Consider the following 15,812-nt stretch of genomic DNA (forward strand, 5'->3'; position numbering starts at 1 on the left):
AAGAAAAGGTAAAAATAATAACCACATTAAACACACGCTCTCGGATTCAGGCGCAGATGAGGGCTCGAGTAGAAACCGTACCTTTACTCTTCTTCTTCGACCTTGACAGCAGCGACGAGCGTTCAAACACCTGAAGCGTAAAAGACAACAAGCTAAGGAGGCCTGACAACCTAACCCGGGGTTTATCGGACACGCGGCACTGACGTGGTAGAGGGACGCCGAGTCTGAGCTGGACGTGGACAGGGACACTTCCATCTGGAGGGCCGGGACCAGGGTGTAATGGGTGGGGCTGCTCCCCCTCTCCGCCCTCCTCCGGTTCTGACTCAAGCTGCGTCCCAGCAGGAAGTCGTCCCCCGGGGCCTTGTCCTCGCTCGCAAAATGCATCAGCGAATTCTCTGCGGGGACAGAGCACAGGCAGAGCTGCGGAAACAGAGTCATGCATCTCCAGGGCGGGGGAATTATAGATTAATGATACCGATGTTATTATCAGTAAACGGCCTTTCTCCCTGTTTGTGATGCAGCTGAATGGGGTGGGCTCCAAAGTCCAACCCCCGGCGTCGCTAAGAATTTCTAAAAGGACTCGGGGGCGAGGGGAGCCGGGAGCACTGTTCCAGGCGGCTGCTGCTGGATGGCGCCGCCCAGGTAGGACTCTCCCGGGGCGGGGTGGCCTTCAGAGGTGGCCACTTTGGAGGGTAAGGACGAAGCATCCAAGGACGCTGAGGTACAAAGCTGGCGAAGTGTGTTATAAGTGGATGCCTCCGCTGTACCTGTTGTCTGGGGCAGCAGAACTGTGCCAAGCTTAAGGGACGCCGAGATCACATCCCATGATTTATTAATTAGAGGAAATGTATCCGTGAATATTTTAGCGTCCGAGCACCGTTTTCACTGTAAAACATACAACTGTTGCTGCTTCTACGCCAGACCAGAACACGACTGCGAGGGTTTCTGATAAACCCAGTAGGGACGCTTTGAAGTATCTACGCGCCTTGATGGAGTTTGAATACTCCTGGGCCACTTTGTAGTCTGAACAGGCTCGCCTGCATTTGTGTTGACTTTGCGAAAGCAAAGCCGATATTTGCAGCCCGATGTTGAAGAGCAGCCCCTTTACCGTGGGACTTTCTCCTCCGGAAAAACAGCTCGCATCATCCTCGATGACCTGGCGAACAACGCGTTACAGGGGTTGCTGACCTTTTCCTTGCCCGGAGCGGCCCGGGGGTTTATACTCTGCGTTTTTATCATCCGAGCGCTGTGCCCTTGCGCGGGACGTACAGCATCATTAAAGCGGACAGTTCCTGTGTGCTGCAACGCTATCAGCCCCGGGCAGTCAGCACAGGGAGGCCCCAGTGGACAAAGACCCAGTTGTCACATTTTGCATGAAAAAAAAAAAAACATTAATAGCAGCGCAACTGTCTGGAAAGCAAAAATTAGCGAGCTCGCGGGAATCTCAAGCGAAACGGTGTCGTCTGTCCAACCGCACGCGCCAGTCCGAGCCGCTAATACGACCTTCTGCCTCGGCTGAGCTAATTGGCTGCAGATGGGCCGAGATCAGCCAGGTGTGATCAATGACCCTATCGGACAGGCGGCGACTGGCTGAGCCGATAAGGCGCGAGTCGCCGTTTCAGAGGACGATGAGGTTTCGGACGTCCAGACCGACCCCTCGTGTACTGGCTTGAAGATCTTTCTGGAAAAAAATTACTTGAGATCCCTAACACAAGGCTTGCGAAACAATCAACCATACAAACAGGCCGTACTTCGCTCCTCTTCTTCCCTCGGCCATGGATGCCTGAGCACCGGTGGCGTTGACTTAAAGGATGATGGTTTCAATTGAAACCCCTTGAATTCAGCCTCAGCCATCATGCGCGTCACAAATATGAAGCACCTCAGTAACTGTCTGCCCCCACAGGTAACCTCTAACTTCCTGCCGCGAAGAAAAGCCTCCCCCCTTGTCAGTATCTGAGAAGGCATTACAAATTCCACAAAAGAAGGCTGTTGCCAGGCAAGAAGCCCTCAAAACTTCCAAATAACTGCCTTTTGGAGATAAATATAGCGATATCATTTTTTCTTTTTTTTTTTTCTTTCCCGAGAAGCCTCAAGGAGCCAACGTATCAGCGATTCCCAGAGGAAACAAACATCACACCAGTCTTTCTTTGAGACTCTATAAAGCAACCCCCCCCCCCCGCGTTTACCACCTGAATCGACAGTCACCGGTGAAAATGTGAACGTGTCGAGGTGTGGGGGGGGGGGGGGCATATATCACAGTTGCCAGAGCAACAGCATACTTTTACATCTAAATGCCAAGGGAGAGGAAAAGTGCGAGGGGGAAAAAGAGGGGTGTTGGGGTGAAGGAGCAGTGTTAGATTATGAAAATACGGAAGCGATAGAAGCGGGGATTGATATCCAGCATGTTATCAGTTTTGACAGGCCAGCTCATCCTCCTGCTTTTTGGCTCAGAGATCTGAAGGGGGGGGTTGAAGATATTGTGAGCCATCCACCCACTTCCCCTCAGCCTGCCTCCCTCTCTTTTATTCCTCCCTCCCACCGCCTCCCACTCACCTCTCCGGCTTTCTCTCTTCAGCTTGGCCGGCTCCTCGTTGCTCCCCGCCCAGTTGTATTCCAGCGGCATGGAGATGGGCCTTAGCCTTCCTGCGGCGGAGGACGGCACGGGCAGCGTCACGCGGCCGCCTCTCAAAAAATGCGCCTCTGCGAGGGGGCTTACCATAGGTGGGGGTGCTCCCTCTGCGGACCAGGGACGCCTCCTGGTTCTGGTCGTACTCGTAACAGTACAGTATAGAGTCCTCCTCCACCAGAGGAAACCGCCGCCGACACTCCTGGTCCAGGTAGGAGTTGGGTGACTCAGATCCCTTGGCGACGTGGACGTCCGACTGGGGGTCGTCGCCCTGCACGTTGCCCTTGTCATCTCTGTGGGAAGGGAGAAAAAAGGATTTGGCTCGGGAGGGAAAAAATAAAAAAAAAAAGGAAAAATCCAAAGGAACGGCAGTGAGTCATCGCTCTCTGCTGCGGGGGTGAATTTTGATGTTCAGTATGCGAGCGGTCAAAACTGTCATAAACAGCCTCGTTATCAGAGGATGAGCCGGGAGATATTCCATGTATTTGTTGTTAGCAAAACACGCTGGGGGGGGGGAATGGAGTGAAGACAGTATCTGGAGGGTGGGGAAAAAAAAAAGCTTCAAACAAATAAGAGTGGCCCTGTATTATAAAATTAGAAGAAAAAATCATTTTTCACACTTATATCCATATTTGCATGTTTCCGTCCAAACTAAGTGGACACCAACGTTGTTCAGACATGGAAGTGTTGGCTTATGATGACAAATCCAACCGTCTGATACTGGCGCCCGATGATATTTTGCTTGTTCGATGGCCGAGGCAGCGCTTTAAACATCGGTCCAGTTGAACCGCCTGATGTGAAGGAGACGTCAAGTGAACCTATTCGTCGATTTCAGATCCGACGGCGTTAAAACAGTGTGGTATTGTTCCGCTCAAGATGAAAGCATCTTGATTCAAGTCAAATATGATATCTTTCTGTCCAGTTTTGATCAGATTTCACTCCCTGCAAACGGCCACTCGCAGACTTGTAGCATTTGGAAGATTCAAAGCACTGATTGATGCCCGTGAAGGCCGCGGCTTGCGTTTGACTAATACGGCCAGATCTGACGGGAAATTTCCACCGACTAAAAAGCTTCCGGACGAAGGGGGAGACGAAAAGCGTCTGGGAGAGGAAGATGAGACGGGAACTCAGCTCCTCTTCCTTACGTGACATCATCGGGTTATGAAATACCCAAAGCCAGAGTTTGTTTCAGGCGATATTCATACAACCGAGTTTGTGAAAACATCCGGATTGGGGACACGGTAACGTGTCACGTGACCGACCCTCGTTGTCCTCACCGCAAACCTTGACCCTCCTTCACAAATATAACACTTTTGTGTTCGACAAGAAGATCGCCGCAGCCCCTCTCAATTAAACTCAGCTGAATTCAACCCAGTAATAAGCGTGTTGTTAAATCAACCCCGGCGACAAGATGTTTATCTTGGGAATCAGGTGTTTCACAGGGATCCTGTCTGAGTTCCTGTTTCACCCTATCCTCTTCCTGTTTGGGTTTCTTCTTTCCCGCGATGATGAGCTCTGGCAAGGAACTCTTCACCTGCCCGCTCTGCCACGCCGCCGTGTTCCGGTGCTGATCCCTGTTTGAGGATAGTGGGGCTGACTCAAAATGCAGCATTGCTCATGGTAATGAAGGGAAAATGTCACCTGGGCCAGCTCGCTGATGTGTTATATATTCATATATTTTGATTTTTGGACAGGGGAAGCAGTTTTTAGTAGCCTCTACATGCGCTGTAGCAATGTTTTGCAGCTCCTAGAAGCTTTTTAGGACCTGGGCTGTTGCTAGGTGCATTTGGACATCATAGGAACCAGGGACCATGGACCTCAATTCCCAGAACCATTTTAGATCATACTCTGAGGCAGGGTATTTTTTACTCTTCCTTACAAAGTCATTGTGGTGCTTGGTGATTGGTAGAACACTTAAACCCTGCCCATTACCAGATACATTTTTTTTGTAGTCAGCAACAAAACCAGGAAGAAACCAACCAAAAGGTCCAAGCTGCTCTGGCTCGCTAAGCCCCAGATTGCTTTCCAGGGCTTTTGCAGAAGAACATCAACATTTTCTGCAGAAATAAGTCAGGAGTTAGCTAACCTTGGGATAACCTCAACATTAGCGAACCTGAATGTGAACACTAATGCGAGACCGATCACTCCAATTGAAAGTTGAATGACTCGGGAGCGGTACCATAAGAAAGCCCACCCAAGACAATGTAGGGGCAGGTAAAATGTCCAACGCCTATCTAATACGGTTCTTCAGATGAATTATTTTGAGGAACACAACTGAATTAATGGTGGTTATAACCCCCTCACCTAACCTTCACCCTGATGACTGATTTTTTTTAATCCTTCGAAAACAGTGGCAATCATCTTGTTAATGGACAACCTTATCCTAACTCTTATCCAACAACCTTATCCTTACTCTCCAAGTGAAAGCCGGACAAGTTTTGGAGCGTCGTCGTTGGAAATCCCACCCATGACAATGTGGGCTTTATTCTGCTTTCCATCACTCTACCGTATATAATTCTTCAGATAGATGATTTTGGGGTTTGCCACTTGGATGATGGTGTTATAACCCCTTTGCCTAACCTTAACTCTCATGACCATGATTTTTTTTTTTTTTTAAATCCTTCAAAACTAGTGTCAATCTTCACAAAATGCAAAAGGTCACATCAACCAGAGCCCAGATGAAGCAGTGCAGGGAGAAGATAGAAACCCTTGAACCCATGTGATAGTCCTCAGTTATTGTTCCCGCCATGCAGTATATGAATTCTGTGGCAGCTTCGGTCTTTTTCCTCACCTTCACGGGGGTTTGTCTTTGAGTTTGGCATTTAAAGCACGTGTCGTAACGGTCCCTGAAGTTGTCCCTTACTGCCTGTGGGAATGCAAAACTAAAAAGGTTCCCCTGGAGGAGGCTATTTCCTGGAACGGAATTGGAGCCGGACACCTCTACGAACTATGTTCTTGGAACGTCTCCGTCCGAAAGCGGCAAACGTGAGACTCATCTAATCAGCGTGGCAAAGTACCACAGAAACACTTGATTTTTTGCATTTGAAAAGACTTGCATTATGTAACCGGACATCTTTCTCCAACTTGCTCGAGCGGTTTGAGTCTCGGTTGTCGTTTTCACATTTCATAGACCGAAAAGACGGCGTTTGCCACCTGGGCGTGTAGGGCTCCGCCGGTGGAGGGGGGATGAAGAGGTCTTGCAGGGCGCAGCTACTCCTCCTGGATGGAGTGCTCAAAGTGCTGGTGGGCGTGGCGACGCTGCTGCCGGGGCTCTGAGGGAAGATTGGCTGTTTGTGAGCGGTTCGAAAGAGAGAGAGAGACAGACAGACAGACGGACACAACGAGAGAGTAACAGTTACAGGGATTGACTCGGGAAATTTTGAGTTCACAGCGGCGCCGGCTCCCGCTCGGTCAGCCCGGGGGCCGAGGGTCGGGTGCAGACGGCGCCGCAGGGCACTCCGACCGTGAAATGAACAGCGCGCCGCGTATTTCCGTCGCTGCGCTTCTGGCCGGCGCGCACACCGAGACAGATCCGGCCATCCCTCTGATCCAGTTCAAGGATTATCTGTCAGGCGAGTTAACTGCGGTGCGCAGAGATAAATGACAGCGGCCTCTCCTTTTCGAATCCAGTTTCTCTTCTTTCTTTTTCGACATCATACGTTTTAATCATCCGGCGCGATCATTTATCACAGCGGACTGAAAATAACGCGAGATTTAATTTGGAATCTGAGATGGAATCCAATTCGAAAAGAAAAAAAAAAAAAAGCCTGTTCCGCAGTGATAAGGCTTTAATTGCATTCGGGAAGAAAATGAATAAAAATTCTTCGTATTCCAGAGCTAACAACTATCTGTTGCTACTCAGACGATGCTAATATATCATGGAATTGGCAGCTGTCTGAGATCGGAGGAGTCCGACAGAGCCCGTCATAATGACTTTACACGTGTCAGAGCTCCCGCAGGCCGTCGACGTGCACGAGCATCTCGATCCTGCCTCCGATATTTCAGCCCCCGGCTACCAGCGGGAAAAAATAAAACCCAGCGGGGGTCGAGCTTCACGCTGTGAAATCAAAATCGTCTTCCGGCCAGACGGGAGAAGAAGTTAACGAGCCGGAACGAAGGGCAGCGGGCCGGACAACGTAAACAAACACGCACAGACACAGATGTCACATCGATAAGAGTCGGCCGATGAAACGGAAACACGACGTCATCGACAGATGGTATGGATGGATTGACAGGCGAGATGTTCAGTGGTTCTAGATCTGCTTCCTTGGTTTGTCAGGTTGTGTTGCTGGAGCAGGACGAGGCTCCTGGTAGGATGTTGCCCGATATGATCAATTTAAGAAAAGGGAGGTTTATTGGACTCCCTGATTTGCCCAGTGAAGCTGAATAGTTGTATGTCTTTTAAGACAAATGAATGACTGAACAGTCGGATGCAGAACTGAGAGGCAATACAGGCAAATGATAAGGGTAAAACTACTTATTATTAATGTCTTAAAATGGAATATTCCTCTGTAAAGCTATTCCCAGTTAATTAAACTACAAATGATAATTCCAAATAAGCCCCTCTCCCCTTCTGCTGATCGGTTATATTGTATTTCAGATTTTTTTTTCTTATTTACTCGTGATTTGTTAACAATGAAAATCGGGTGCAACCCTATTTTATAAATTAAAAACAAAGGTAAAACCAATGCTATTCGATTTATGTCGCAAGCGTAAGAAAATCGCTGATGTCGAATCAGGCCTGGGGCGCCATATTGGCGAGATGTCTGGTTGTATGTCTCCACATGTGATGGATCCAGTGTGAACCCCTACCTTTTGCCCAATGACAGCTGGGAGAGGCTGCAGCGGCCCCGCAACCCTGAGTGCAGGATTTGGGGTTTTGTAAATGAACGAATGAATATGTCCCAGTGTCCAAGTCGTAAAGCGGCCCCTGAGCTCCCTGGTGAAATGACTCCCGCCTTCCAATCAGCTTTAAGAGCGACTGGGGTCAAAAATGGCCTGATACCCCCAGCCCAAAGTCTTAAATCAAAAGCGACTTATCAAATCCGCAGGCAGGGAAATATATTTTTTTGTGACATCGAATGTTTTAATACCCCCCCTCGTGGACTTTTTTTTCCCTTGTTTTCCCTGATTTCAGTGACATCTCAGAAAAATTGTCTTAAATCTTCTGTTTGCCCACTATTTCCTGGCCACGGAGGGAGTCAGCAGGGGGGCAAATTACATTTAGAATTACAAAAGAAGGGGGGCTTTATCTCAGTACTGCATCGTTTTAATGCCGGGGGGCGTAAAAACATTTTCTGTGGCCTGAGACTCGAACAAAAGCTAGGCTACATGAGCACACACTGCTGTTTTTGCTTTTAGTTTCCCGGTCAATCATCTGTTCTCATTTTTCAATCAAATACAGAATTCATTCTAATTTCACTTTTTAAAATATATGTATCATTTATCTAATCAATGAAAACCTTTTAGAGATTAGGTGCAAACATGGCTACTGCCACTTTAACCTTGTAATAGATTGAGTTTGAGCCTCTGCCTATGCTTCGGTAAATGTTGTCTGTGTGTTTGGTCGACTCATTCAGAGACCAGAAATTACTTTTGGTGCAAAGTTGTAAACTAAAGGATTTGACGTGATCTTTCTTCTGAATCTCGACCCCGCTCCCCAGATCCCCGGCGGGAAGCTTTGGTCATACCTGAAGAGCCAGGGGTTTCCATCTCATGTTCTTAAGCAGCGCCGGGGTGGAGGTGAGCGTGCTCTGTGGGCGTTTTTTCAGCGTCAGCGTGACGCCGGCGGGGTCGCCGCGCAGCAGGTTCACCAGGTTCTTCAGCTGCCAGCCCACCTGGACGATGAGAACGCCATCGTAAACCCAAGGTTATAATCCCTATCGCAATACTCAGTGTAGTTGAGCTTCCGGAGTCCAGTTATTGGAGAATAACTTGTCAATGTAAATGTCGTAAGGAACCGTAAACAACCTCCGACGTCAAACGTCAAAATGCGCGAACGATAGATCCCGTTGATGGCCGCAGTGCAGCTGGAGCTTCTCAGGAATCCCTTAAGGATCTCTACAGACATCCATGAGATGTGAGGGTCCATCTGTAATGTGCCGGGTTGTTGTGAACTAGCATGCTAACTACTGGTGTTAGCATGTGTTAGCGCCCCCTAGTGGACAGGATGACCACGAACAGGAAAATACCGTCCTAAGTCGGTGTTTCGAACACCGCCGTCACTGATTCTGCTGCAACCCACGCGCCAACCTCTGCGAGACGCCCTGTGCTGACGTACACGTGCACGTAGAGGGCGGGAAATCAGCATGAGGCCACGTGAACGCTGTCAGGGGACCGTGATTTACAAAGGCAACATTACCTGTGGGTTAGTGCAGACCCGGTTACATAAATCTTGTTGCAACACATTTGTTCCTGGACACACACACACATTCAGTTTGCATCCGCCCGGCTGCTTTACAATTGGTACCCGAGTCAGTGTGAGTCACCGCAGTGCTCGTCATTATCCTACACCTTCCTGCTCCTGCAGGAGTTTCAGTATTTTCAACCTTTTTTTTTTTTTTTACTGCACTTTTAAGTCTTTCAGGAGCTGGAGATCACATTTTTTAACAAGCGACGCAGTAACTTTGCTAAAACGCTGAGGAGCATTCAGAGAGAATCACGGGTTTGTCGTTTCTTGTGTTTGTAGCGAGGCTGTATTTGTCTTGATGTCTTGACTGCCTGTGGAGGCGGACGCGAGTTGCAGAATTTAACCGTGACTGCTGTTTCGTTGGTTATTGTAAAGACTACCGCGGGTTCCTGCGGCATATGACGCTGATGAGAGAATCAATACCGAGGGCGGACGAGCCAGACGCCGGCAGGCAGCTCGTACGCCGCCCGTGACATCGGTCTGAAGGTGCTGTCGGGTTGCATCGCCGGGCCCCGGGTTGTTAACAGCTGCACGCTTCGTAAACAGCCCCCACCACGACAACAAAAAAAAAAAAAAAAAAAAAAGGGAAAAAAAATGAGCCGCCCCGGAGAAACGTCTGCCTGCTGCTGTTCCAAATGTGCCATGTCCGGTTTGGGGGGAAAATGTCCTCGTGGCGTTTCGGCTGATTGCACCGGACGGCCTCCTGTATTTGGAGCAGGGCGAGAACCGAGGCGTCTTTCGGACGCTGACGCCGCCCCTCCTTAAGTCATTTATCACCTTGACAGCCTCGACGGCGACGTCCCAGCGCAGAAAGAGCACGGGAGAAACATCTGTTTGGATCCCTAAACCATTTTTCTTTGGTGGCACAAACATTAAAATGGTCCAAAGCGACAAAAAGCCCCAATTAACTCCACAGAGGAGTGCTTGTCGGTTTGTTTGTTTTTTTTTTTGGGTGGGGGTCCTGTTCGCTTTGTTCAACACTGCAAATTTATATTTCCATTTAGCTCTGAGGAAGTATCAGACAGGCTCCCATGCTAGTTCGGATTTTTAAAAAAATCATTCATTTAATGGGAAAAGTTTTCAGTCTCTGTACAAAGAAATTAAAAGTGCAAAGAGCAAAGAAGCAGCTGCGGGGAAACGGCGGGTTTCCCACGAGGGGAATAAAAGAAACTTGGCCTAAAGTCGCGGAGAAAAAGTTCTCGTCTCGGTCGCAGTTCAGGAGAAGTGAACGAACAGGAAGGACTGAACCGAACACCTTCCCTTATTTGGGAAGATTCAAATGCATGTCTGATCGGTGGATGTTGGTCCTGGTCCTGCTTCTCCACAATCGTTGGAGCTGCACTCTTCTCTTGTCCAGGAGTCTTCTCAGTTGGCTGAGAGGAAGCACTCCTGAAGGTCCATGCTGTCACTCCCTTCCCTGTGTTTTCCCAGCTAACATAAGTAGCAGAATTTGGGAGTCCGGGGTAAATCTCAACTTGTATTGTCGGCAATACTGCGTCGGCAACATCATCGCTCTTGTGTTACATGCTGGTTTCTTCTTCGTCTATATTTAATCTGATATTCCCGTGGCGGCTCGGCAAGCATGAAATTTACAGATCCGGTTCCCACGACGGTTGAGATACACGGAGGTGGTTATTTATTCCTCATATTTACTGCCCTGCGATCTGCCGAGCACCTTAAATCATAAGCTGCGCGCAATCTTCAGACGGCTTGTTCGTTTATCAAAGTCGATGCAATATTTGTATGTATGTATATTCAGTCGTGTGTGTATATATATATATATATATATCAGCGCTGGGATTTTAATGTGTCCCTGTCAATTAATCAGTTCCAGAAAAATAACACATTTTAATCAGCCTGCCCCACGTTGGGATGCTCTTTGGATGTCGGCTCAGTTTCCAGCACAGGTGATACGGTGGCGCTTCGAGGACTGGACATTAAGAACCCAGACCTTTGTTTTTGTCCCTTTATCGGTGTATTTTACGATTATGTGTGTTCGCAACAGCGCACCTGTGCGGCGCATTAACGTAATGGGCCGAAGGATGACGAGAAAACGAAGACTCGAGACACAACTTCTTTTTCAGATAGTGACAAAACGTCTTGGCCACTTGGAGAAAATACATTGGAATTTGTAAAAAGGAGTGGGGAGAAGTAAAGCCGCGATAATAAGGATTAGCGCTAATGAGTAAGATAACGTGATATCGAAGAGTACTCAAAGTAAAAAAAAAAAAAGTCACTTTGCAATGTCTTACAGGCGTTCAGCTGGTAGTCAGTCACACTGCAGCCTTTTAGTACGGACACTGACATGGACAATAACCCCTCTTCCCCATTTTTAATCGATCGTTCATGAATAATAAACCACCTTGGATGATGCTTGGAGACATCAGTAAAAGTGAAGGAAGGGAAAAAAAATCATACAGTCGAGTTCTATATGTGTTGGGCGACCATGACGTCACTGCAGGTTTTCGTTGTGTTTGTAAGGAAGAAGGGGAGGGTTTAAAAATGTCCAAATACTGCTTGGAGCCCCTTTTATCTGCCCCCCGGCACATTTTCAGCGGGCGAAGGCTCCCATTCACTGGAACACAATGTTTCGCTGCGCTTAAGAAACGCATCGATCTCTCCAAAAAATATATATCTTTTTTTGCGCCGCGTCAACCCAGCCAATCACAGAAAATAGTCGGATTTTGGATGCATTATGTGTTAATATATCGACATGTACCTGAAGTAAACCGAGGGGATTTGAAACCTCGGATGGGATTTTCTTCGCATTCGAATTCCCGTTGAATATTTAGTCACATGAGTGAGTAAGCCGCCGCGGCGAATTCCGTGCTGGCGGGGCCTCGGAACAAATGTGTTGGACGATGCGAGCGGACTCTCGGGAACCGACGTGGTTTGAAGGCCCTGCAGCGGCTGTTAATAAATATGTAATGTAGTAGTAAAAGTAGAGTATTTAAAATCTAAAACCACGGCCAGTTTGTGGAGTTCAGGGAACATCCTTGAATAAAATCCATCCTATTCTGAACAAGCAAGGATTTCTCTCTCTGTCACAGTATTTATTATTAATCAGAGCTTTCTTGCTTTTTCTCGTATTGATGTGTTTGTACTGCATCCTAATCAGCTCTTGCTGGAAAATAAACATTACTCACTGAAGTATATTTTTATATATATTAAAGTCTTAACTTCTGCATCTTCCAGACTATTTTCTAGATGTTATTCAAAAATTACAAGTCATTGCAAGTGTATTCTTTTAAGGGGTGGGACTTAATTAATCTAATTAATTAGGGGATTTTAATTAATTATGTTACCCACCTTCCATTCTCATCTGGACATTTTGAGCCTGGAATTGTGGTCCAGTGTTGACTGGCCACACTGCTTGCTCGTATTAGCAATGCTATTATCTAAGCTAACAGCTAACATTACCAACCTGCGTGCTTGTACAAAGCTAACATTACTCACCAGCGTGCTCATATAAAACTAACATTACTGACCTGTGTATTCATATAAAGCTAACATTACCAACCTGAGTGCTCATATGAAGCTAACATTACTAACCTGCGTGCTCGTGCAAAGCTAACTTACTGACCTGCGTGCTCATATAAAGCTAACGTTAGCGACCTGCGTGCTCATATAAAGCTAACATTAGCGACCTGCGTGCTCATATGAAGCTAACATTACTGACCTGCGTGCTCATATAAAGCTAACATTAGTGACCTGCGTGCTCATATGAAGCTAACATTACTGACCTGCGTGCTTGCACAAAGCTAATGTTATTGACTTGTACAAAGTTAATATTAACTTCCTAACATTTTAATTTCCCTTCAACCAGCGTTTTTTCATCTGTCCATCATGCTAATCACACAGTGATGTTATCTGTTCCCTTGGAACTCATGCACTTAGAAACTGTAAAACTGTAAAACAATATTAAAACGCATTAATTTTTTGATTTTTTTTTTTGTGTGGGGGGGGGTTGAATCCCAGCCCTTGTCTTCCTGAATTTTAGCTTGTGTAAAAACTTGCTGGTGGTCATCACGTTTTTAAAATTTAATCCGTCACACCCCGTCTCTATAACCATATTCAACATGTGACTGTCAGTGTCCGTTGATAAAATGTGTGTTTCCCCGCTAGGACTTATTTGACACATAAAAAAAAAAGTATCTGCTTCCTTTGAATCGCACTTGGCGGTGGAAAGATGAAAGGATCTTGACAGCAAAACTCTCTATTTGCACTTATTCTCTGTTAAAAAAAAAAATTGCGACGAGGCGACTGAGTGAAATGAACCTGACTCTGGGCTCCGTAATTATCTCTGCCACCGCTCCTGCGAGCGGCAATTATATCAGACAAAGAGTTCTATAAATAAACCACATCGGCAGATGTGTTCGCTTCCTCCCGCTGTCCTTCTGCACGGTTCACTTCGACGCCAAGTTGTTTTGTTTGTTCGTTGTTTGTTTTCTCCAATGACAGCGACCGATAATTGCGCGGACATGCTTCATAGGTAACGCCGGTTCACGTTATCAAACAATTATGCAATCCGAGAACCGGACGGCGATTTGGAGGCGAGGGACGGGCGTGATGAGGCACGGCTATTAACGGAGGAGGTAGCGTATAGAGAGGAGATGGGGAGGAAGGTGTGACATGGAATTCAGCGGAGGAGCATCACTCCCTGCTATAAACAACACAAAGAAATCACGGTTCCTACGGCGCGACATAACGCAACTTTCGCCGTAAGAATGCAGCGAGGTTGGAGGGCTTGGGTGCGGCTTGTGGAGGTGGGCTAGCATGGTTTTTTGGCAAAGTATGTCTTTGCTCTACGATTGAGTTGAGCATTCGCTGCCAGAGTCTACAGCTTGCGGTCTACAACATGTCTCTGGGAGCAGAACTAGCAAGTGAATGGTTGTGGTTACGGGGGAAGCATGGTATCTAGGGAGGTCGCTATGGTAGGATTGTTTGTTCAATCGGCTATGTAGCGTGGAGAGGGGTTTCATTTCGCTGTTAAGCCTTCTCGAGGTGGGACTAACTTAAGGAAACCCCGGCGAAGGAAGCTGCCAACTTGAAAACCCCAACGACGTTCTTCATACTGCTTTTGGCTAGGGGAGGTAATAGGTGATTGTATATTATTTGTTAGATTGTTTGTTAGCTTCTGGAAAATATGAATTGGGCTTCTAGATGTGTTTTGCCTTGGATTTGGACACAAGGAATAGTGACAGCTTGTCCATAATCTCGGACATGAAAACATTGAACAGTAAAAACTGTCAATTTATGCTTGGTAGCCATAATGAAGGGCAAAAAGCTTCCAACCCAAAAGTGAATGTAGCGCAATCCAATAAGTTGTACAAACGGTGAATGTAAACACAGCCGTCTTAGTCTGACGATGTATTTGTCCCCTTGCCAACTAGTTCCTGTGCAAAGAAATTTCGTCTGAATGATGGAACAGCGTGTCATAAACCTGTCGTCCAGCAATCTCACCTTAAGAACACACCTAATGTTCTGAAAAGAGGCATTTCCATTGTTGTCAAATGTCACTGCCCACATACTTCCCCTGTGCGCTTTTATCTTGTCATGGCTTTTATGCAATACATCCACTAAAGGGCATTGCAGAATTCACTTCCAAGCTTGATTTGGTGGTTTGTGTAGACATAAAATCCATGCTGGAGTGTGGACGGAGATTGCTTCTCCCTGGTTATGCTAACGCTATGGCGCCTTCTTCCCCTTTCCTTTCACTTATAGAATGCTGCTCCGTTTGTTATGACCAATCCCAGAAAGAGACGGGGCTCCATGTGATCTGAATAAATCGGAAACTAAAAGACGAGGTGGATCTTGTCGGCGCCAGGTGCATTCCACCGGAGATCGCCCGAAATCTGTCCAAGGATCGACAACGAACCGCCTGCAAAGCGCGGGCGAGGTGACAGCCGTCAACGATGGGTGTCAAACGATCCCTCGGTACGTTAGAACGTCCCCGGCGAGTGTAAACAAAGCGACGCCATCAATCTGCCTGCTTTCCACTAGGACCAGAAAGATTGACAGCTCCGCCTCCAAAGCCTCCCTCTCATCAGCCTGTTTGGGAAAATCTGTCAAACACAGAGGGGCTTACCTTCGTTGGACGCTCAGGGTACGTCGGAACTATTTACAAAATTGTCTTAATCACAAATAATGCAATCGCCATTATCATTATTGTTGTTGTTGTTGTTGTTGGTATGTATATGATTGGTCATACAGATAGCTATTAATTCATTATAATTATTGTTATTATTGTTATTAATAATAGTGTTAATTGATGATGATGCTAATGATAATAATAATAACAATAATAATAATAATAATAGTAATAATAATGATAATAATGTGTGAAGTCACTGACTCAGGATAGTGGCCTGCAGGTGAATCCAGATCTGCGGTTTATGACGCTGCAGCTTCGTGTGGATTTCACTCACACACAAATACACACACACACACAAGGGGGCTTTGTAAAAATCGTAAAAATCACGCAACTTTTTGAAGGATAGGAAACCGGAAGCGGTTTTCTTACCACGGTCTGATGATTGACCTGGATGACTTCATCTCCGGCGTGGATCTTCTTACAGCGGTCGGCCGGGGACTGATGGACAGGCAGAATGATTGCTGACCATTACTGACACACACACACACAAATACGGAGTATTTACCGGGCTGGTACTCACCCCCTCCGTCGTCCCGGTGATCACATGCAAGCCGTCGTACGTGGACTTGATGTACATGCCCTGCGCAGAGACGACGGGGATCTCAATTAAAACGCGCCATGTT

The 15,812-nt window shown here is 47.1% G+C and overlaps 1 protein-coding gene across 5 annotated transcripts in view; it reads right to left on the bottom strand.

Moving 5' to 3' along the window:
• LOC147213742 (connector enhancer of kinase suppressor of ras 2-like) overlaps positions 1-15,812 on the bottom strand; it is a 42,013-nt gene that overhangs the window by 13,191 nt on the left and 13,010 nt on the right. For 2 of the 5 annotated variants that reach the window (XM_086142716.1, XM_086142714.1), the window contains exons 7-14: positions 15,710-15,769; positions 15,559-15,627; positions 8,317-8,463; positions 5,780-5,898; positions 2,717-2,919; positions 2,554-2,643; positions 205-395; positions 82-130 (exon numbers count right to left, since the gene is read on the bottom strand). In XM_086142716.1, coding sequence (XP_085998842.1) covers positions 82-130; positions 205-395; positions 2,554-2,643; positions 2,717-2,919; positions 5,780-5,898; positions 8,317-8,463; positions 15,559-15,627; positions 15,710-15,769 — 928 coding nt within the window. Of the gene's footprint in view, positions 1-81; positions 131-204; positions 396-2,553; positions 2,644-2,716; positions 2,920-5,779; positions 5,914-8,316; positions 8,464-15,558; positions 15,628-15,709; positions 15,770-15,812 lie in introns of all 5 variants that reach the window. The other 3 variants (XM_086142715.1, XM_086142718.1, XM_086142717.1) reach the window with 2 other exon arrangements.

The sequence above is a fragment of the Fistularia commersonii genome, chromosome 35 (genome assembly GCF_037954325.1).
Source record: "Fistularia commersonii isolate RoL2024-O1a breed Wild chromosome 35, RoL_Fcom_v1.0, whole genome shotgun sequence".
NCBI classification, from domain to species: domain Eukaryota; kingdom Metazoa; phylum Chordata; class Actinopteri; order Syngnathiformes; family Fistulariidae; genus Fistularia; species Fistularia commersonii.